Below are 23,967 nucleotides of genomic sequence, written 5' to 3'. Positions count from 1 at the left end.
TCCCACAAATGATCCAAAGAGCCTGAGTTGATCCCACAAATGATCCAAAGAGCCTGAGTTGATCCCACAAATGATCCAAAGAGCCTGAGTTGATCCCACAAATGATCCAAAGAGCCTGAGTTGATCCCACAAATGATCCAAAGAGCCTGAGTTGATCCCACAAATGATCCAAAGAGCCTGAGTTGATCCCACAAATGATCCAAAGAGCCTGAGTTGATCCCACAAATGATCCAAAGAGCCTGAGTTGATCCCACAAATGATCCAAAGAGCCTGAGTTGATCCCACAAATGATCCAAAGAGCCTGAGTTGATCCCACAAATGATCCAAAGAGCCTGAGTTGATCCCACAAATGATCCAAAGAGCCTGAGTTGATCCCACAAATGATCCAAAGAGCCTGAGTTGATCCCACAAATGATCCAAAGAGCCTGAGTTGATCCCACAAATGATCCAAAGAGCCTGAGTTGATCCCACAAATGATCCAAAGAGCCTGAGTTGATCCCACAAATGATCCAAAGAGCCTGAGTTGATCCCACAAATGATCCAAAGAGCCTGAGTTGATCCCACAAATGATCCAAAGAGCCTGAGTTGATCCCACAAATGATCCAAAGAGCCTGAGTTGATCCCACAAATGATCCAAAGAGCCTGAGTTGATCCCACAAATGATCCAAAGAGCCTGAGTTTATCCCACAAATGATCCAAAGAGCCTGAGTTGATCCCACAAATGATCCAAAGAGCCTGAGTTGATCCCACAAATGATCCAAAGAGCCTGAGTTGATCCCACAAATGATCCAAAGAGCCTGAGTTGATCCCACAAATGATCCAAAGAGCCTGAGTTGATCCCACAAATGATCCAAAGAGCCTGAGTTGATCCCACAAATGATCCAAAGAGCCTGAGTTGATCCCACAAATGATCCAAAGAGCCTGAGTTGATCCCACAAATGATCCAAAGAGCCTGAGTTGATCCCACAAATGATCCAAAGAGCCTGAGTTGATCCCACAAATGATCCAAAGAGCCTGAGTTGATCCCACAAATGATCCAAAGAGCCTGAGTTGATCCCACAAATGATCCAAAGAGCCTGAGTTGATCCCACAAATGATCCAAAGAGCCTGAGTTGATCCCACAAATGATCCAAAGAGCCTGAGTTGATCCCACAAATGATCCAAAGAGCCTGACTTGATCCCACAAATGATCCAAAGAGCCTGACTTGATCCCACAAATGATCCAAAGAGCCTGACTTGATCCCACAAATGATCCAAAGAGCCTGACTTGATCCCACAAATGATCCAAAGAGCCTGACTTGATCCCACAAATGATCCAAAGAGCCTGACTTGATCCCACAAATGATCCAAAGAGCCTGACTTGATCCCACAAATGATCCAAAGAGCCTGACTTGATCCCACAAATGATCCAAAGAGCCTGACTTGATCCAATGAGTGAACTTGCTTTAACAAATAACACAAACAAAAACTGTTCTAATTCAATAAATGATTTGGCATTAAACAACCCACAGTGGTTGATATGGCATAATTCACAAGCAAAACCAAACTAAAGCCCACTGTCGACCATCACAGACAGCCATTTTTTTTTTTATTCCAGTTTCTCCATTTTGATTGACTGCATTTAACTAACCAACCAGGCCAGATATGATTGTTTTTAAAATTAATAAATTGATGTTACACATATCAAGCATGTATATGTTTAGCCGTTCGTCCTCAGATAGCTTTCAACAATGAAAAATAAAATTCAAGATGGTAACTTGTTTCACTAGTTGAGGATCCAGATAAAGCAGTGTAGACCTGATCACTATAGAAAGAACATAATAATGTATAGTAGTGTGTTGCTGTAACCAGCAGAAACTGTGATATTATTTTTAATTATATAGTAGATTGCATATGATACATTAGATCATAGTGTTTATTGTAATTACTTACAATTTATATCAGAAATTATTATAAAGGAAACATTGTATTGCTGTAGATCTAGTCAGTCAAACACTTTGAATGCCAAACACAAGGTCTTTTACTTGGAAATTCTTCCTTGAATGCTCAATATACATTGCTTTTTGGGATCTCTTCTGATGACATAGCCAAACCAGCTCGTTTTTCTTTTCTTAATAACTTTGAGAGATTTCAAAACCTTAGTGTGACTTACAGTAATTTAAGTGTTTTTTGCCAATCATCACTCTCAAGCAGTAATTTTTTAATACAGAGCCTGTGTTTATGCTCTGCCATAATTTTAATGTTATGTTGTTTTTATTTTAGAAGTAAAAAATACAAATTAAAGATGACACTTAAAGAATTAGTGGGGCCATTCATAACTTTAAAAATGTATTTTTAACTTTAGTAGTTGCCATATGAATGTCAAAAAAAGAAAATGCTAAATTTATTTTGCATATGCTAAATTTATTAAAACAAGTAATTTTCATTTTTTTGGTCTCCCAACAAAAGGAGGGTTGACCTGTAAATTCACCCTTGTTCGTTCACACTTTTCTCAATAACTATGGCTTGGAATTTTTTAATTTTTCACAAACATTAAACATGATATGAGTAAAAACGTAACAGAATGGATTTTCTGGGAAAACTTTGGTTGTCTCCCTCCCCCCTAGGGGTGCCTTTTGGATTACAATCACTAAAATTGACACTTTTATGTTTATTACAAACAAAATTGAAGCCTCGGATTTTTATAAAACTTCCTGAAAAGTTGTAACTAACTGATTTCTGTATAATTTTGTTTGTCTATACTTCACTATAACTCTTGGGTGTGCCCCAGGGGCTCTTTTAGGGCGAATAAAAACACTCCATTTTTGGGACTATTTTACCCTATTTGTCCAAAATTTTCTGTGTGTGTCTATTTAGCAGTTTTGCATGATGCTGAACTCAAATTTAAATATGTTAAGATCTTGGAATTTTGGAGTAATTTTAATGCTGGACTTAGTCAGTTTTTTTTAATGCCTCGTTCACTGTGCACTCACAGGGGACCATGCATGTTTCACTTGTTTTTTTATTTTTGTTTGTTTTTTTTCAAGTTACAAAAGTTACGAGTCCAAATTTTTTGTAATGATTTTGGATGGAAAAAAAAATGTTACTCTGAGAACAATTAAATTTGAAAAACCATTTAATTTTGGCAAGGCATGAAATTTGGGTGATATCAGATATGATGCAGTGCTAAGCCTGTTCTTTTCAACTGTTAGCCTGATTTGAAGTGCTAAAAATCCACTTGGTTCAATAGTCATCGTTTTAGTAATATTTGTTTTTTTCAGAAAGCACGAGGATTTCCTGCATTCAGTGATGGACGTACTGACAGTGAGTTGTTTTTATTTTTTATTAATGAATTTTGGGTGTGGAATCAATTATACTTGTCACCTTGAAATCAGAAACAACGAAAGGACACATTTTGGTTTGACACTGGATTCTTTTACTTGCAGTTGACAACACGCTTGCATCCACAGATTTTTTTTTTTTTTTTTTTTTTTTGTTACAATAAATTTTTTTTTGTAAACTTTAGAGATTTATAAAACTAATTAATTTTTAATTAAAAAATAATTACAAATAAAAAAAGAAATTGGTGTCAAGCCAGATTTGCCTTTTTGGTCATTTCCTGTGATTCCTCAAATATAATTGATCCATTTTATTTTTTTATTTTAATTAATCAATTATTTATATCCTCTGCATGTTATTAATTTGTTTTAGTCTAAACATAATTGTTTTTGTTGTATTTTTTTTTCACATAACTATTAATACAATAAAAATTTACAGATGAAATGCTGTTAAACATTTCATCTGATAGTTCCAAGTATTCTTGATACTTTATTTTACGATTATTTCTGAATTAATTTAATTTCATCTTAAAATCTTCTAAACTATTGCTGTCTTTAATCTGATCTGATAACTTCTAAAAAATATATTACTGCATTAGAATAAAAAAAAACAGAAATTGGTTGATACATTTAGATTTTGAAATCTGCTTTGACTAACTTTCCAGATTAAGAAATATTTTTTAATGTCCACCGTAGTTACTAAAAAAGAATAAATAAGCTGAAGTTTTTAAATATTTTCACCAAAATAGATCTTATCGGCTTGATCTGTAATTTTTTTTACTTGTTTTTATGATTTGTTTGCTTTTATTTTAATAACTTGTCTCATAAGATATTTAGCAATTCATCAACATAGAAGAGTTTTGTTGAATATATACTTTTTTATGTTCAATCTTATGTAACATTCTTACTCTGAATGTTGATGCTACATAAAAACACGGCAAGTTTAAAGGGAGAATAATTGACTGATTTGGGTTCAAAGGATTGACCTTAGTGAATGTGACAAAACTGTGATTTTCAGAGAAAGGGAATTCTCTTTCCATCAAGACACTTAAGTGGTGCAGATGTATAAAAATCACCAGCCACAAAACCCTCTGGGGTTAGAAATGAGCACACAATGTTAAGTAAATGATATAGTTGGCCATATGTTAAATTTCTTTCTTTCTAGTTTCCTGTAATTATGCAGTCTTTCTAGATAATTAAATCATTTGAAATAACCACCTGTATTCAAGTGATATTGTTGAGATATTTGTGCGTATAATAATTTATACACGACTCAAAGATGAACATTGAAAGATCTTAACAACTTACTAAAAAATTGAATCTAATTTTATAAGTCACATTAAAATGTGTATTTTTTTTATCATCTGAAAAAAAAAACATTGATAAAATTGAAAATCACTGAAAAACTAAAAAAAATAGTTGTTGATGTCTGCTTGCGCTTTTTTGCATGATTGTATGATTTTTTTTTTGCTGTTACAGCTGCAAAGCTTTGCTGTTAATTTTGCATTTTTGAGAATGACAATTTTCTCATTACACTGTTCTTATCTATATTGTTGTTTTGTGTTTGGGTTCTGCAGGGTCATTGTATCAATTTCAGTAATTGTAACTAAATCACATCGACACGCAGGTTCCTATCACCAAACCCAGTCAAGTACTTAACACCACTTGTGACTAAGGAGACCAATGTGGAAGTGTCAGTTTCTGTTGCAAAGGTTACTGGCAAAGCTGAATTAGGTTGTAGGTTTGTTGATTGAGTGTTGATGGATGCTAGCCTGACCAGTGTGATATGGAGGATAGACTGTTGGCCATCTAGCACTTCCTCCTCTCTACGTCATTGATGGATCCAAATGAACAGCAACGCTCTTACAGTTATCTGTGTTAGTAGACAATATGATACTAATACGACTTAATTCTTAATCTTTGAGATAAAAAAATATATCTTTCAGTTTGACATCAATGCCATTACAAGAGCTAATACCCCCTGACCTGAATATTATGAAAGTTTCTGTTGTGATGTTGGCAGTGGTTCTATATTCTGCACAGGCTATTATCATTGGATTCACAGGTAATGCAGTGGGCTGCAAAGAAGATTAATCCCTTTTGAAAACTATCTTTGTGGTTCTGTTCATGCAAATTAATGGAATTTTCTGTGGATAGATTGCATAAATGGGAAATTATAGACTCATTTTGCTATCTTAGCGATATGAGACTAATACGACTTAATTCTTAATCTTTGGGATAAAAAATATATCTTTCAGATATAATCTGTGTCTCTAACCTGAATGTTCTGATAGATTTTGTCAAGTTTCCTTGTGATGTCGGCAGTGACTCTATATTCTGAACAGGTTGTCATCATTAGATTCACAAGAGATGCAGTGGGCTGCAAGGAAGATTAATTTCCACTGTAAACTATTTCTGTAGAAAGTGTGCTGGTACTGTCGTTCAGTTAATGGCAGGTTGAGTACTGAGTTTTTGTTGATGTCTGCAGAAATTGGAAGTTGTGGATTCATTTTGCTATCTTGATTGTATGATTTGTTAGTGAGAGGATGTGAATTAAATTGGATCTTGCATGTACAAACTGCATGGGGGTGAGTTTCAGGAGTTTCTTCCCATCTTGACCGGTCACTCGTTTTCACTTGTTACTTGAAGTTAAGTTTACAACAACGTAAATGCCCATAGTGCTATGTTAAGTGGGAGTGAATGCAAGGTTCCCACTAGCTCAATCTTAGAGGAATGACATGAGTATGGTTTGGTGGATTTATCGTGTGCACCTTGATGACAGTTTTGACTCCCATGTTATCAAGACTGAAGGTGCTCAAACTAAAGTTACATCTGAATTGAAATTGCCTATAATGGTACAGATATATTGAACAAAGTGTTGGTTGAATAAATCAATGTATACACATCTTCATTGAGGGTGAATGAGGAAAAAAGCAGACCTTTCGATCATTATTGATCTCATCAGGCAAGAAAATTTACATTTAAGAAGTTTTAAGAGCATTTTTAATTTTAGAGGAGAAAAAAAATATATATGCCATGTTTGACTTGAGGCATGGTTAATGTTCTTACAATGTTTCTTATAAGAACATTAATCATGCCTCAAGTCAAACAGGTACCCCCGCTAGTCTTATATAAAAACATTTAATAAAATGACGAATCTTATATAAAAACATATAGTTTCAGCATAAAATGAACCAATGTCGGTCGATACGCCATAAATGCAACAGTCAACCAACTTGTTGATATCATTTCAGCATTTCAATTTTTAATTTAATATCACATGCCCCTAGCCTCATTCATTGTATAAGATAATGATAAGATGAATTTTGGCAATACTGGTTACTTTGGTCAATATTCGATTATGTAACGAAAAGGGAGGCTGCAGCAAAACAAGAAAAAGTGTTTTGTTGTTTTGTTTTTTTGTTTTGTTTTTAAATCATCAAGTGTTGTTTTTATTTGTTTTTGTTTATTTTTATTTTTATTTTTTTGCTTCATGAATCCTGATGTATATTCTGTTGTTGTTGTTTGACTGTTGTGTTGATTTTTGGCTTCGTCATCAGCACCATCCCTATCAGCAGACACCTCCACCACCAACACATCCTCTTCCTCCTCCTCCTCACCTTATACAAGTATGCTGCCTCTCTTGCAGTCAGGTGCGTACAATGCCTTAGTTGCTACTTAGACTCACCTCTCCCTCTTCTCTCTCTCTCTCTCTCCCATTTCTCTCGCAATCACATGCAATATACTTATCTAATAACAATTTAATACAACTTGGTAAATTCTTATGATTGCTCTTATTGTTTTTTGTTTTATATTTCTAATTTGCACTGTTCTTTTTGCTTAAAGATGATACCTTAACGAATTTATGTCATTTTGGTCATCCATAATTTTTCATTTGAAATGTACTTTTATTAGTACTAGTTGTACAATTGTTTTTTTATGCATTTTCTATATGAATTATAGATGTATTTACATCCAAGCTTCCTAGACTTCTATCAAATGAATTTGTTCTCTTCTAGACAAGGGGTCAACTGACTACAGCCTGTTGATTAAATTCATCCAAGATCATGTGTTAGAAGAATTTTAGTTGTCGAGAAATACAAAGCCGATAGGTGACTGGGTGAAGATGCTTTTCTCTTCACATGCACATATTTTAAGAAAACTTCAAGAACTACAATATAACTTTTCTTATTAGATTTTAGAACAGACATTTTATATCTAAGTTAAGTATGTGTATGCGTTTATATATTTCTATGGACCGGATTCACACCTAAACTAATTTAATGGTCATTATGAATTTTGAAACACAACTGCTATTGGTAAGTGGTTGTAATGTGGACTATATTTAGTTTTGTGCAAAAGGGTAGGGAGGAAGAGGGGTAAAAGTCCTCTATACAAATTTAGATGCCTCCAAGTGTTGTGAAATAGTAACAGGTATTAGATGTCAGTCTCTTTGAATGATTTTAAAGGGATTTTAGGGATGGGGGGGGGGGTAATATGAGCTGAACTTTGAATTTGTAAAATTAAATATTTTATATTTACATTATCCATAGTAGACACTATCAAAAAATTAAAAACTAGCAAAATTCCTTGATTTCAATTTCTTAGGCTTTAGTTTTAGACATTTTCTCGAATCGAAATACAGTAGAACCCCGGGATACAGCATTAAAAATGTAGTAACAAAATACAGTACAGTATATAATACACATGTGTATAATTAAATAACATTATAGATAATACCATAAAGTGGGGCAAATACTGTAACCAAAGGCCGGAAAAACATTGTATTCCACATTGTAACCTGAAAAAAAAAAAACGTATCCTAGGGCCACCGGTGTTCTACTGTAATAAGAATTATAGACATAAGTTTAAGTCGCATTATATGTTGTTTATCTTCATAAGATGTAAAAGTGATGCAAATTTATTGATCAAATTTTGATCGAAGAAGGTGGCATAATATAATCTGTGTTCCATAAAAAGGAAATATGATTTTCTATGTTTTATTTGATTTCTAATGTGACTATTATAGAAATTAAAAAATAATAAGTGCCTGTTTTACAAGTATTTTAATGGAATGTGCTGTGACGAACTTGACATAAATACTCCCAACTAACCCGACTAGCAGCAAAATCTGACCCCCTTCACTGTAGAGATTTCTAGATTTCAAAAAATCTTACTTTAATAGTTTCTTTCTTCAAACTGCTATGGAATTCCCTTCTGGTTTCCTGCTTCCCTGACTGTACTTACATGCAAAAGTTTAAATGTAATATGAACAGATATTTTTCTGCTCAACTCCCTACATAGTGTCCCTGTAGATATGATCCTAAATAGTAGCTTCTTACATCCAAGTGGTACTGTGGCTTGTTTGGGGTGAATAAGTGTAAAAATAAAAGAAATCATAATATGAGATTCAAGACTTGGAGCACATTACGTATGGATCTTCATTAATTCCGAGGGGAAATACTGAGTGTCCTTCATGAAGTTTGTCTATAAATTTATTGGAAATTATTTCAATGTCATTCTACCTCATGTAATTCCATGAATGTTAAATACATCATTGGATAATATCTCAAAAATTGAAGATAAAATGTAAAACAAAGAAAAAAAGGTTATATAGGTTAAGGGTAAGTCGACATAAGATTCTTCATTTAATCCCGGGCAATTTCAAGTCTTTCTGTAAAAAATAAAAATACATAATTTGTAATTTTATATAATCAAAAGTTTTTAGAGATTTTTCACTTGAAAAAAGAAAAATTTATTCCCCGCTCCTCGAAAACAAGAAGTGTAAGGAATTACTGTGATAGTCAGATTTATAGGAGGCAACCTGGGTGGGGAGTTGGGCAGCAAGATGTTTGTTCAAAGTAGAAAATCTTCCAGCATCTAAGAGCCTCTACAGTGGAGGAATAGAATTTTGATCTTAAGGTTGCGAGGGTACAGTAAGTTTGTTGTTGCACATTCCATAAAAGTACTTGTTAGACAAGCTCAGGTATGCAAAATTATGATGATATAACAGAGGCTGGAGCTTGGCAGACAGTGCAGGACCTATTACAGTAGAAACTTTTGGTACTTGTTAAAAAAGAATCAACAGATCAATTTTTTTGTGGTTTTAAGCAAAAACAGCAGTACTTTCTTAATTATCATGTTGAAAATAGTAATATGTCCAGAAATTACGAAAATTCATTGAGTAGGAAATTATTTATAGTTAAAAGTAATTTTTATGGAAAATTGGGTGAAATTCCATTTTTCCTAGATTTAAACACTTGGAGAGTGTAAACATAGGGAACATATTTATCTCCCTTTTCTACACCTAAATGGTGGGCTTTTTTTTTCTTTTTTTTTTTTTTTTTTTTGAAAGACTATAACGATGGACTTAAAAAAAACAAAAAAAACAATAGCAGTTGTTCTACTCAATGAATTTCCATAATTTTGGATATATTACTATTTTCGACATGACAAATACTGTTTTTGCTTAAAACATATTTAAAAAAAATCAATCTTAAAAAGCAGTAAACTTAGAAAGGCTAATGGCTGGTGCATCTGATTAAGCAACAATATTCATGCATGGGTGGTGAATGGTAACTTTATAGAGATTTATTAGAAATTAATTTTTTTTCTTTTAAGCATTAAGTTTGATCATATAGAAAACTTGATCAAATTAAAAACTAGTAGCAAAAAATTTTTTTTTAAAGTCTTTATACAGCAACATTTTATTTCATTAAACATATCTATATTTCAATTTCTGCTCAAATTAAAACTGAATTTTTTAAAATAATTTTTTTGTTTGTTTACTCATTAAAATAAAAATCAGATTTAAAAAAAATGTTTATTCAAATGAAATTTATATTTAAATAAATGATTCTCCATAAAAACTATATGTACAGTTTTTAAGTATAAAACCTGACATTTGTTTAATTTATACTCAAATCATATAATAAGCACTAAATCGCTATTTAAAACCTAATACAGTAGAACCCCCTGGGATATGGCATTAAAAATTAATTAAAAAAATGCAGTATACATTACACATGTTTATAATCAAATAACATAAATAACGCCATAAGGTAGGACAAATACCATAACCAGGGCCCAGGAAAAACATTGTATTCCACATCGTAACGTGAAAAAAAACATATTCACCGTATCCCGGTCTCCCTCTTCATTTACAAATCAACTCCTAATTTTAAAAAAGGGTGTAAAACAAAAGTGATCTTTTTTCAACATCCAATTCTGAGAATACCTATTGTATTCAAGATCCACAAAATGATATCTTTTTTTAAATTTTCTTTAATCATCTGAAAAATGTGTAAAGTTTAGTTCAGCCTATCATACTTTACTGCTTGATGAATGTCAAACTAGTCAATTATTGTTTACTTATTAACCACCACTAATTTCTATTTCGTAATTTTTTTTATTAATTCTTATTACTAAACTCTCTTCTCTTCTACTAATAGGTATTGTATTGGTACTGCATGTCTAAATTCAATACTAATCACAATTTTTATGTTTTTTTTCTCACATGAAAATGAATGGAATATACTCATCTTTATATTATATCTTAATGTATTGTTTTATATAACATGAATTCATGATTTTTAATGAACTTTGAATGTTGAAAAATAGTTCTCTTCTGGATTAAAGGTGGGTATGGTTTTAAACTCACCTAAATCATTTTCAAGGATGAATAGAAAAAATGTCAACTTGTAAAGTTTTGTTAATTGAATTAATAAAGAATATTTAAGTTTTGATTTTTTTTTTTTCTTTAGAAGTTTTTAAAAGGGACGATTGGAGCCTATATATAATATGTGCACCTATCTTTCTGAATTATTAGGATGATTGATAATTTGTATATTTTGGATAATTCAGACTACTCTTCTCATCTTTCTCACATTTCAGTTAATGTAACCTCCAACTTTCTTCAAGTATATCTTGTCGAACTTGAAAATATTTTTGTCAAACTCTAGAATCTGCACAAAATTTGAAACGGAACCCTTTATTTTAATCCATGGGGGGTAGCATACTTTAATTTCCATCAACTATGTCATGGTAGAAGTCTTAAATAATTTACAGTTGTAATCTTAGTTTCACTAGCACTGAGGATTGAATCTGGAAGTTAAAGGTTCAATCCTAAGTGCCGATACATGTTCAGCCAGTGCCAAAAGTCTGTGTGAAAAAACTGCAGATATACATGAAGGCAACCATTTTTGTGTGTTACATAGTTTTGCATGATATATTGTAGATGATGTATAGCATTATGGTGTATGTTCCATCAACTTTCTTTGATTGCGCCAGGTTTAGTGTCCGAGAGTTCTGCAGTGGGATTACAAATAGTTTGAGAGGAGAATCAGTTTGTGTGCAAGTAATGTAAAACAATAGGGACATACAAACTCGGATACGGGGAAAATATGTGTGGATGGCAAAGTTGTTGATGTTGTTTAGCAATTTAGTTATCTTGGTGATGCCATTGGGGCACAGGGTGGAGTGGCTGCCAGTGTGATAGCTAGAGTTAGGGGTGGATGGGGTGAGTTGAGAGAACTTTTGCCATTACTAACCAGTAGCGTTACTATTGTTGACCAAGGCAAGATTCTATCAGGGAGGTGTACATAACGTGATGATCTATGGAAGTGAAACCTGATCAGTGAGAATTAAGGACATGTTTCATGAAGAGAAATGATATGAGCATGATTCGATAGATAGGTAATACAAGTCTTAAAGACAGGCTCAGATTTGGTGAGCTCAGAGAAAGATAAAATCTGGACAGTGTACAGAAATGTTTGCAGAACAGGGGGGTACGGCCATGTTGAAAAGAATCGATGAGAGTTACTGGATTAATAGATGTAGAACAATTAAGATCAGGATTGAGGGTCAGTTCACAGGGGAAGGTAAAAAAAAAACATGGAAGGAAGTGATAAAGATGGTCTTGAAAGAGAAAGGGATAAATGAAGACCTGGCCAGAGGTAGGTTAGTTTAGAAGTCAATTTCTAAAAGCCATCCAACACATAGTAGCATGTAAAACAGATGTTAGATGTATGATGATTAGTTTAATCTGTAGAGTAGGATGAGTCTGGATCAGCTTCTTGAACACTAAATGCTGCTTGATCTATGCATGATGCCTCATACAAATATGATTTTTCAAATTCACTAAGTTACTTCTTTTTTGTTAATCCTCAGCATTCAATTTTTATAAATACTATTTTCCATATTGGCATGGAAACTTATTAATTTGCATAACTTAAACATATTCTAGAAGGTCTTTTTTTTTACCAAGGAGTCACCACTTATCAAGGCCCGGAAGCCACTTGAGGATGAGCGTTAATGAGTGTATGGTAGTCAGTAAGAAAATATAGTAATCGTTAGTAGTGGAAATTTGGTAAATTGGATTACTTAAGGGGACAGCTCATCAAGAACTTGTACACATTGGACTTGAAGATGACCATATTGTAGTCGGTTGGAAAGCAGGAAAATGGAACAAAGTTCCACAAAGTACTTAGAGCAGGAAGATTCTAATTGCTGAGACTCAATTTTGATCCTATCCACCAATAACACAATGTTTCATCCTTTAAAAGTCAATACATGGGTACCAGTTTAATTAATGGACTCAAAATGTATTTACTCGCATGAAAGGAGTATTGATCTACTCTGATTAAAAAAAAAAAATGCTTGGAAAAGGAAGATTTCTGATCATCACAACTATAGCTGACTACTTTTATTTAATGGTATTGTAATTTTCTGATTGTGAATAATAACACTGAAACAACAATAAACCTGTCTTCCATTCTTTTTTAACATCTTTTACAGACAGCTCTGACTCAAGTGATGCCATTGATGATCAGGAAATTGAATTGTCAAGTATGTTTAAATATTCAATGTCTCATTGATTGATGGCAATAAATTATAATTTTACAATTTTGGTGAAAGAGCAAACTTTTAATTTGCATGAAAATCAATAATTTCCTTTCATTATCGAATAGCGAAAAAGGTTTTATTTTTTTTATTTATTTTTAAGTGTTTTATGCTGATATTAACAAAAAATAATGCTTTTTTTTCTTTTCTTTTTTTTAAGTATTTAAAATGTTTTAAAGTTTTTATTTTCTGTTTTTAAGCAATTTTGTGAATTATTTTAAGCTTGTTTTTAAATGATGTTTTTAACAAGTTGTTTTTGGATGTACTTTGGCAAGTTTTAATGGTGTGTATTTTTAATTGTATAAAGTAAATTAAAATAAGAAAGCTTACTTATTACTTGTTGAAATTCCTATTCTTTGAAATATAATCAGTGAAGTGAGGTGAGGATTGTCCTTAAGAAAAGTCAACAGCATCACTTCAGCTTTTTACATTGACTTGATTTACACGGTAATACATTTCTTAAAATCTGATTACCATTTTCATGTGATGGATAAGATTTCAATTCTTACAGTGTATCAACTTTTTGAAAAGTATTTCTTAAGAATAAGCAACGAAATAGTGTAAACAAAGAACATGGTTATCCTTCCTGTTTCAGAATTTTTTAGATGAAGGTTGATAATTTGGATCATTTGGACTACTGTTCTCATCTTGAATGTTATTCTCGCCCATTCTTATCTTAAATGTTATTCTAACACTGAAAAATACATTTTTTTTAAATCTTGATACTGCTGTTTATATTACCATATAGTATTGTTGGTTTCGTTGTTTTGTAATCTTGTGAATGTTAAACTATTTTTGGTGAATTATATGAATATTTGTATATTATTATCAATTTATTTTTAAAGTTTCACAACTTAATTTTATACTTTTGTAAAAAAAAAAAAAAAAAAGTAGTTATTATCACGTATTTTATTTTATAAATAAACAAATCACTTTTTTTCCCCTATGAATTATGGCTAAGAAAAATAGTATTAAATGCTTTGGAATCAATGTTTTTGACATTCTATATGCTTATTTAACAGAATATTTTTAAAAGCGGATTTTTAATTCAGCATTTGAATGTATATTGACTATGTTTGGGATGAAAATGTTGAAATAAAAATTCAATATGCTTAGAAAGGTATCATTTGCAGATAAGTTGATGATTTTGATAATGAGATGGAAAACTGGTTTTCATTTAGTTGAGATCTTATTCCTGGTGAAACAGTTAACTTCCACAACATAGTTGGTGACTCCTGTTATGTGATCTTGAAATTGTATTAGTTTCTCATTTTAGTTTTTCTTGCGTTTGAGTTTGAGTAAAAACTGAGAGGGTGCTTCTTTTCTTTGAAGTTCAGACAGGGCAGTTCCTCTTTCATTTTCTCATGAATGGAAAAGCTAAGAAGTAAATTTTACTACCAGATTAGTGGTTCAGAAGTTTATGGCTTTGCATAGAGATGCAATATAGATTTTTAAATTCGCGTGGAAAAGAGGTAGTTTCTAAGCTAAGCAAATTAATCTTTGGATTTGCTGAATTTTAGAAGAAGAAAAAAAGGATTTTTATATTTCAGAGAAGCTAGAAAAGGTTTTAGCTTTTAATAAAACAAAAGGAAACGTTCAGGGATGAGACAAAGCTAACACAAAAAATACTTTTATGTATAATAAAGTGTGACAAACATGACAATGGTAATAACAGAATCAGGAGAAAAATGTTTTTATATACAGTTTCTTTGACTGGTCCTAATTTAAAACTTTTTTCTTTTTAGAATTGTCATAAATTTTGTAAATTATTTCTTACATCTGTGTAATCCTGTAGAGATTTTTTCACAATTAATATGCACACAACCCTTCCATCACTCTATTTTTCTGTGTGTGTGTTCATGAAAAAGTATTTGTTGAACAATATAATAAATGTCTTGTTCAAAATATCACAGTATTCAGCTTTCTGCATTTTTCTTCCCTACCTTCATGATTTTCCATGTTGACAAAGTGATGAGTCAGACGAGTTATATCAGACCATCACATTGTTACTGTAGTGTGCTGTTGTTGCTCACATCTGCTGCCAAGTGTGCTTCACTATGACTGCTTATTGATATCCTGCCAAAGGATAAAGAATGATTTTGTTCACAACTAACCAATAGACATAGAGGCTGTTTCCTTATTTGCAACATGAGGAACAAATTAATGGGATTCATGCTTTCCCAAAATGCTTCACTTTCATTTTTTATCTTTTATTTCTTAAATGCTGATTATTATTTTGATTTTTGTTAGTAAAAGATTGAGATGAGATTATTGTTATAAAACATTTTACTAATGATGTCATAACATTTGATTTATGAAAACGTCTAAGAATTTATATTCAACATGATTTCAATTCAATTCTGCATCCATATTTTTCATGTTTTATTGTGGATAATTGTTTTTTTTTTTTTTTTTCCTTTTTCAGTTACAGATCGATCTGAAAATAGTTCCTTGCTGAAGAGTAGTGGGTTGTCATTATCTATGGCCTCTCTCTACTCAGGTAAGCAATCTTCTTGATTCACCAATATCTGGTCAATAATAAAACAGGAACATTTGAAAGTAAATAAAAACTTAAAATAAATTATTGCTTTTTTTTTTTTTTTTTTTTTTTTTAACAAAGGAGTCGCCATTTATCAAGGCCTGGAGGCCACGGGTTAATAAGCGTACAGTGGTCAATGGGACAATGTCGTAATAATTGTTAGTAGTGGAAATTTGGTAAATTGAATTACTTAAAGGGAACAACTCATCAAGAACTTGTTTACATTAGACTTGAAGACGACCATATTATAGTCAAAAAAGAAACTTTGTTCATGGAAGAGTGGGGGGAAATTATTGATAGTGTTTTCAGCTAAACGAGTGTTTCTTGTGAAAGTTTGGCGAGGGGGGGGGACTATAGATTTGAGCTTAGACGAGCACTTGCCATGAAAATAATGATAAAGCAGAGACAGGTTCGCAACATCTCTTCTGTGAGAAAAAGGTTGCAGGGGAGAGAAAAGGGATTCCCCCACTAGGTTACAAAGTCTGTTTTGAACTCTGTCAAGGCAGGATATGATCTTTCTAGCAGCTCCAGCCCAGATGTGGCAACAGTACTCCATCCTTAGATATACTTGGCTCTTATATAGGTAGAGAATTGCATGAGCAGTGAGATATCTACTGGATCGATAGGATTCCACCATTTTCCCAGCAACCTTGCCAACATATTTGATGTACGAGTTCCATTTCAGATCAGGCGTAAAGGTTAAACCTAGGAGCTTGTCAAAACATGGAGCCTCCTCAAGATGAGAGCCATTCATTTCAATTGATGCCAGATGGGGATCAGAACGTTGATGATGTAAAGACAGAAGTTTGGTTTTAGATGCATTAAAAGTAACCAGCCACTTCTCTCCCCATTGTACCACATGCTCATCAAGATCAGAGGAGAGAGAATCAGAAAACTTGGTTGTTAACGGTCTTTGATGTACTGCCATAGATCGTAGTGTCATCAGCATAAATGTCTAAGAATGTGATTTGGAAGATCATTGATGTAGATTAGGAAGAGAGTTGGGCCCAGGATGGACCCCTGAGGGACTCCAGCATTAATACTGTGAGCTTCTGATTTCTGGCCATTAACCACTAATCTTATGAACCTATCGGAGAGAAATGATTTAATAATTGAGAAGACATTACCAGCTATACCGTAACTGGAGATCTTGTAAAGTAGACCTTTATACCATACTCTATCAAAGGCCTTTGATGTCAAGAGCAACTGCCCTAGAAAGGAGGCCTCCGTCAAGAGATTCGCTACTCCTATGAGATATAACTGTAAGCACATCTGCTGGAGATCTAGCAGAACGGAAATCATATTGAATATTACTAAGAAGTTTATTTTTGCAGAGGTGGTTGACTACTTCTCTATTAAAGGTTTTAACGTGTATATTATTTGCATCAAGCATACTCCTGCCTAGGATATCAAACTTCTATCATGCATATTTCTGCCTGGGAAATAAAACTTCTTACCTCTTATGTACACTAATAGCCTATATATAAATTAATTGTGACTGTATGGAGGTTCTATTGTAATTGTGTTAATATGCAGCCTACCACAAACTGATGCCAATTTTGTTGATTCAGCTATATCAAGAAACCAAAGTGTTTGTATGGACATGTTGGTTATTACTGAGTAGAAGGCCAGAAGAATTTCTCCAAATATCAATTGAAAATCTAGTGTGAATCCCAAACTGAAAAACAATGTTGCTGTTTGCCATTACCTGATAACAAAGAGTTCTATAAACTCAAGAAGAGCCAAAATCATAATTTTAATGGAGTCTGCATTCCTTGAATACACTTTGATTTCAGATCATTATTGATTGCGTGATTCAATATCAGCCTATATTTTTGTTGGGTGTTTTTGTTTTCCTCTAATTTCTTAGCAACAAAAATGTTACAACCCAATCTTTGTAGGCATGAAGTGAATGGCAGTGTCTATATTATGTTTGTCTGTCACTTAGAGGCTCCAAAACTAACCAACAGAATTACTACAGATTTGCCTTGAGGCATTCTTATGATGCTGGGTGCATCAGTTAGGGGATGGGGAGATACTAACCAATAACACCTTGGTTATTCAGATTGTGCCAAATGTGACAGAAAGTGTCCTTCAAATACCAGATACAATTGATAATAATAATCATAATGCTTGAATTAAATCCAAAACTCTCTGCTGGAGCTATACACAAACTCTCATTTGGTGGCCTTTGGGATTGTCTTTCTGTAGCCAGTGTTTTTGGTTGACGTTTGTACTCATGCTTAGAAAGTGTTACTAATGGTATACTTTTAATGATTTCAGATGCTGATCTTTTTCAAAGGTCTATGCCTGTAGAAAAGATGAGGTAATTGTTTTATTTATTTTTTTTATTCATTCAAATAAACTGCAATGGTTCAGACCATCAGTTTGACTTTATGCTGTAAAAGCAGTATTAAACACCATTATTATGTGTTTGTTATATCGGAAACTTTCAGTATATTCATCAAGTTTAATGTTATTATCCCTATTTTGATATACAATGCTCTCTTGATAAATAGATAATATTTTGACTTTAATTCACTTAGGCAGTCGAGTAATATGGTTGGTTGGTTTATAGCATATCAACTCTTTTCAGGTTATTTGATGTTGAATCCAGTAATTTTGGCTCTTATGCTTCAAGTTCTTTATATTTTAAAGCATTTATTTATCGTACTTGATTTTGTTGTTTTGGAGAGGAAAATTGTTTTTGTTTTAGACTTTGCAGAACATGATTGAGTTTTGCAAAAGGAAAGAAAAAAAATAACATCAATGTTTGGTGCATTTTAGGTCAGGAAGCCAGTATCTTCAGACAGCTCCATCTGGTAGTACCTATGGATAATATAAGCTGCACAAGTAACAATGTATTTCTATAATATAACCTTTTTTTTTTCAACATGTGTGTTTGCTTTATTGATTCATTATGCCCTTTTGAGGACATAAGTTTATTTGTTATTGTATTTATTTATTTAAAAAAAAATTTTCTCTCTCTCCAGTGTCAGTTCCACTTTTGAAAGTTGTAATAGTTCACAAGTGTCAGCAGAGTCCGTGGCAATCTCATTATTAAAGAAATTCTCAGAGAAACAGCTTCCCAAGGCATCTGATCTCCAATGGATGGTCTCTGAAAAAGAAGTACCACAAGCGGTAAATACTTTTTCTATTTTTTTAACAAGATATTTTCCATTGATTCTGCAATGATATGCAACTTTCATATTAACTTATAATATGGTTTCTCTGAAACTCTGAGAATTCTAATGGTTCTTTGGTCAGTGTCATACTTAAATAATGATATACGATAGGTATATTTATAGTGAACTGTTAAAACCACTTAATGCGCTTTGTGTGTAGCTCGAACACACAGACACAAAGCAAGCTATGCGCGATAGCACACCCGCAGAATAAGGTCATCAGGCCACGCAACGAGTGACATGACCTGATCTTCAGTTCCAGTGACACTTAATCCTAGTCTTCCGGTTTTTTTTTTCCTTTCTCTTTCTTTACTTTTGCCTGGGCATCACGTCGGCGTCACCAGTTGTTGAGATTGGGGCTACCAATCTGTAAGGAATAAAAAATGTGTTCAAAAACTCCAACCTTAATTAATTACAACCAAATACCAAGTTACAAAATTCACAAGAAACATTTCTTCATAACAAAGTAAAATAGCATGAAAACATCTTTGTGGTGTACACAAATATGAAAGGTTCGTTGTGTGTAACAAGTGTCAAAAGAATTCATTGGCATTGTTATATTTTAGGAATAATTGATTGTTCTGGATAAGATATTAAAATCGATTGTGTTTTTGGTCAATATTAATGTTTGTGAAGGATCAGATCGCCTTACCTCATAAAGTCTGTTTGTTGCTCTTCGAGTGCATCTTCATAGAGCGTACAAATGGAAAAAATAAAAAAGGGAAAAAAAAAAGGAAAAAAAAAAGAAGAAATAAAAGAAACGGTATAAGTAACTCATGTAATAGATGTAATCGAAAGTTGCGTTTCACCCGACGGTAAAATGCCATTCCATTTTTTTTAAGCAACTAAGAACTCAAACTGGTATTTCCTCTCAAATTCCCCTGTGGATGTATCCACAACGGTGTTAAGTGGTCGCGGGGGGAGTATGAATGTAATAGAGAGAGAAAAGATTTTACCACTTCTTACAGGTTTTGGCAGTGAACTCTCACCAGAAAAAATATAGGAATGTACAGTTATCGAGGAAGTGTAAGGGTAATAGGCCTATAGCACACCTTAGATAATGTGCTGCAGTTTATGCACATTACATTTGCATGAAATGTCTTGAGATTTAATCCTATTAAGGTCAAACTCAGATGGGAAAAAATGACTTCATTTTATTAATATAGATAGAAGAAGAATAGAAGAGAAGAGATTATACAAATAAGTATAAAATAGTGATTTGAGATACTACATAGAGCAAATTCCAAAACTCATTTAAACATTTTGCAATCTGTCTCTATCGCTATTCAAAAACCATCTTTGTACTGGCAGAAGGAGTCGATAGAAGTATTAAATCTCTTTGGGGAACTTTGACCCCCACCCCTGGTTTTTATCTCCCATGCGGTGCCATTTTAATCCTCTTTTATTAGGATAATTGTTTATTTTAATTGATTCTGGCACTTTAAATTTCCCCAGTGCCCTTTATTTTTGCCAATAATATTATTTTGAATTATGCTATTGATTTTCTCCTGATCAGATGATAGTTGAAAGAGTTCTTGAGATATTTTCACCTATTATTTACAAATGTGTATATGGTTACCTGAAACATAAAACCTATCAATAAGTGTAAAATATTGATATTACAAATTTTATCTCTCCTTTTGTATGGCTTTGGGTGCTAGCTGTTGGTGAAGGAGGGAGGGGCAGGCAATACATCTCAGTGATTTTCTCAAGCATCTACTCTCTCCCTCACTGATTTGAGACTCCATTATCTGTATTGATAAACAATAATAAATGAAAAGGGATAAAATAAAAGCGTTTGATTTCACATTACTTTTGCTTTTGACGCATCTGTTGCATAACATTGTGTATGAAAACACTTAGATTGAATTTTTCCATTTGTTTTATTTTCCATTTGTGTAGTCTCAAACCTCTAACATATATAATCGTTTGTTTTTTTTTACAGTTACTTCCACTTCCAAATTCTTACCCAATTTCACCAGATGACGGAGAATATGCAGACTTAAGAAATAGAGTATGCCATTTTCTTTTATCAAACAAAAAAAAAACTTGATAACTCTTTTTCTTTTTTCTTTTTCTCTCCTACAACTTTCACTGCACCCCTCTCTTCACACTATCACTTTCTCCAGATTTTACTATCAGTGTATGACTATTCTGTGAAATGTGTTGCACAAAAACAATGTCTAAAAAGATATATAGTATTTTAAGATGGGATTGATATCTATTATTTATGAGCTGGACATTGCCCGGTCGTACAATACACTTAAACATGATATTTTAATTTATGCAGATTGCGTATGTATTATTATAGAATCAAGTTTCTATTGATTATTATATATTACGAGGAATAATTTTCATGGTCGACTAATTCGTAAAAAAAAATAAAATAAATGATAATGTCGTTCATCAAATTCCGTCTGTTTACAATATCACATCAGCTGATATTTGGGCTTGACCATGAATACCCTGGAAACTCACTTCTAATAAATGTTTAGTTTTAAAATATGCAAACAACGAAATGATTTGCAGCGATTTTAAATAGTACCTCTTCTTTTATCGTAAATGGAACTTATTAATAATAAAAACATTAAAATAAAATGATGCAGTACACTCGGGCTTGAACACAGGATCTGTAGTCGAATGGACTACCACTGAGCTATATTTCCAGATGTCAATGATTGTTTTTTTCTAAGAAATTATTTGTTAAAATATTATCTCCCTTGCTGGTGTAACGGAAAATATTTCCCTGTAAAAATTCATTTTCATCTATAAGAAAGAAATGCTATTTTTAGGATCGGATTGTTTTTTTATTTTTGATATTTATCAGATGAATTTCCGTGCAAAACCTATTTAAGAACACTGCCACAAATATAAATTACCTTTGTGTGAAATTTGCAAAAGATAGGCTCAGCCATTTTGGAATCTATAAGGAAGGAACTTACACACACAAAGTGACTTTTATATAATAGTAGAGATATCATATGCAGTAATGCTGAGTTCTGGGTGACACAAATTTGATTTCAATGAATTCCTGGAAAATTCCAAATTAAAGTTTCTTAATAAATTTTAGTGCTAAACCTGTGTTTTAAGAAAAATAATTAGCATTGCTCTGGAAACAATTTTAATCAACTTGAATCACTTAATTCTTTAATTAAATCAATGAATTTAAAACAAAAACATGATTTACATTTAATCATGGTTAAATAAAAAAAACTTTTGAGATTTATTTATTTTTTTTTTTTTACTCATGTTCACCCCTTACAAATCATATCACCACTTGGACGTAAGGGGCTATTATTTGGGGCCATGTCTAGGAAAGATTAACAAGATATTTATTTATGTTACATTTAAACTTCTGCATATCAGTACAGCCAGGGAAGCAGGCAGCAGGAAGGGAATTCCAAAGTCTAACTGTTCGAGGGAAGAAACTATTAGAATAGAAAGCTTTCTGGCATTTATGGACATCAACAGTGAAGAGGTGAGATCTTATTGCTAAGCGGGTTTGTCGGGAAGATGTACATTGAGGGGTTACAAGTGGAACGAGTTCATCAGAACACATTCCATCAAAATATTTGTAAAACAGGCACAGTGATGCAATAGGACAGGGGCTGGAGCTTAGTTGATAAAGTGGGACCGATTAGATTGACAACTCTTTTTTGGACTTTATCCAAGAGGGAGTGACTAGTGGTAGATGTACCAGCCCAGATGTGGCAACAATACTCCATGCATGGGTGAATGGTGGCCTTGTAATGGTACAGGATACTCTCAGGTATGAGTAGTCTTCTAGCTTGATAGAGGGAACCCACCTTCTTTACAGCAGCCTTTGCAATGTCCTCTATGTATTTGTTCCAGTTCATATTGCCTGCAAATGTTAGGCCGAGAAGTTTGAAGGTAGAATTCTCAGGTAGGGTGCTATTTGTCATGGGTATAGGGGGTTGGAGAGGTGTCTTGTAATTGTTAAAGGAGAGCAGCTTGGTTTTACTGGCATTAAATGTTATCATCCATTTGCGGCCTCATTCCACTATAGTCTGAAGGTCATTTTCTAACGATTCTGCCATTGTCTTAGATTTATGTACATCTGTTCTTCCCTCGTGCATATTATAGGGCATTGTATCATTGGCAAATATACCCATCTCGGACACAATATTATCAGGGAGGTCATTTATGAATATCAGGAATAATAATGGTCCAAGGATCGCCCCCCTGAGGCACTCCCGCATTAATGTTATGCTGCTTGGATGTACATCTGTCAATGACAACCTGTATGCTTCTATTGTCTAAGAAGGATCTAATTATATTTTGTATACATCCAGTTATACCGTATGATTTCATTTTCATTAGCAACTCTCAAAGGCTTTGGATATACCAAGGGCTACAGCCCTGGCTTCGCCTGTCTTATCCAGCACATGGTAAATGCATTCAGAGATGACTGTTAAAATATCTGCAGTAGAACGACATTGCCTGAATCCATACTGGTTTTTAGGTAGATTTGCTTTTCCAAGGTGGTGAACTAGTGCTTGATTAATTAAGATCTCAAAAATGTTAGCGAAGAGTGGAAGAAGACTAATGGGACGATAATTGAGAGGGTCTGTTTTTCACCAGAATTCTTGTACACTGGTACCACAGAGGCCATTTTCCAGCTATTAGGGAAGCAAGATTCAGCAAGGCATTTATTGTAGAGCTTGGAAAGTATAGGGGCTTGCTCGGCTGAACATTTCTTAATTAGTATAGCAGAGATGAGATCAGGCCCACACGCCTTTGAGGTGTCTAAGTTGTTTATGATATCGCGGACATGAGACGGGTAATTTTTACATCATCTAATGTGGCTTCAGTCCGCATAGGGAAATTTGGGAGGTAGTTGTTTGTTGGCTCTGAGGTGGAGTTGGAGGAGAAATTGACTTAATTAAATAATTTTAAAACTAAAACAGTATTTATACCTAATTATAATTCAATAGAGAAACTGTACTTTCTTTTTTATTTATTTTAGAATTATAACTGAACACATATTAAATTAATAAATTGTGTG

The 23,967-nt window shown here is 33.1% G+C and overlaps 1 protein-coding gene across 4 annotated transcripts in view; it reads left to right on the top strand.

Moving 5' to 3' along the window:
* The window catches only part of LOC145288026 (run domain Beclin-1-interacting and cysteine-rich domain-containing protein-like), a 202,888-nt gene that overhangs the window by 138,861 nt on the left and 40,060 nt on the right, over window positions 1-23,967 (top strand). For 2 of the 4 annotated variants that reach the window (XM_080136033.1, XM_080136032.1), the window contains exons 10-16: window positions 3,261-3,303; window positions 6,878-6,970; window positions 13,113-13,163; window positions 15,643-15,717; window positions 18,040-18,082; window positions 18,750-18,897; window positions 20,887-20,955. In XM_080136033.1, coding sequence (XP_079992159.1) covers window positions 3,261-3,303; window positions 6,878-6,970; window positions 13,113-13,163; window positions 15,643-15,717; window positions 18,040-18,082; window positions 18,750-18,897; window positions 20,887-20,955 — 522 coding nt within the window. The remainder of the gene's footprint in view (window positions 1-3,260; window positions 3,304-6,877; window positions 6,971-13,112; window positions 13,164-15,642; window positions 15,718-18,039; window positions 18,083-18,749; window positions 18,898-20,886; window positions 20,956-23,967) is intronic. The other 2 variants (XM_080136034.1, XM_080136035.1) reach the window with 1 other exon arrangement.

Source organism: Euprymna scolopes, chromosome 11, assembly GCF_053919585.1.
Source record: "Euprymna scolopes isolate OS-2025 chromosome 11, ASM5391958v1, whole genome shotgun sequence".
Taxonomy (NCBI): Eukaryota; Metazoa; Mollusca; class Cephalopoda; order Sepiida; family Sepiolidae; genus Euprymna; species Euprymna scolopes.
The sequence above is the reverse complement of the archived record's forward strand: the minus strand, read 5'-3'. Positions and strand labels throughout refer to the sequence as shown.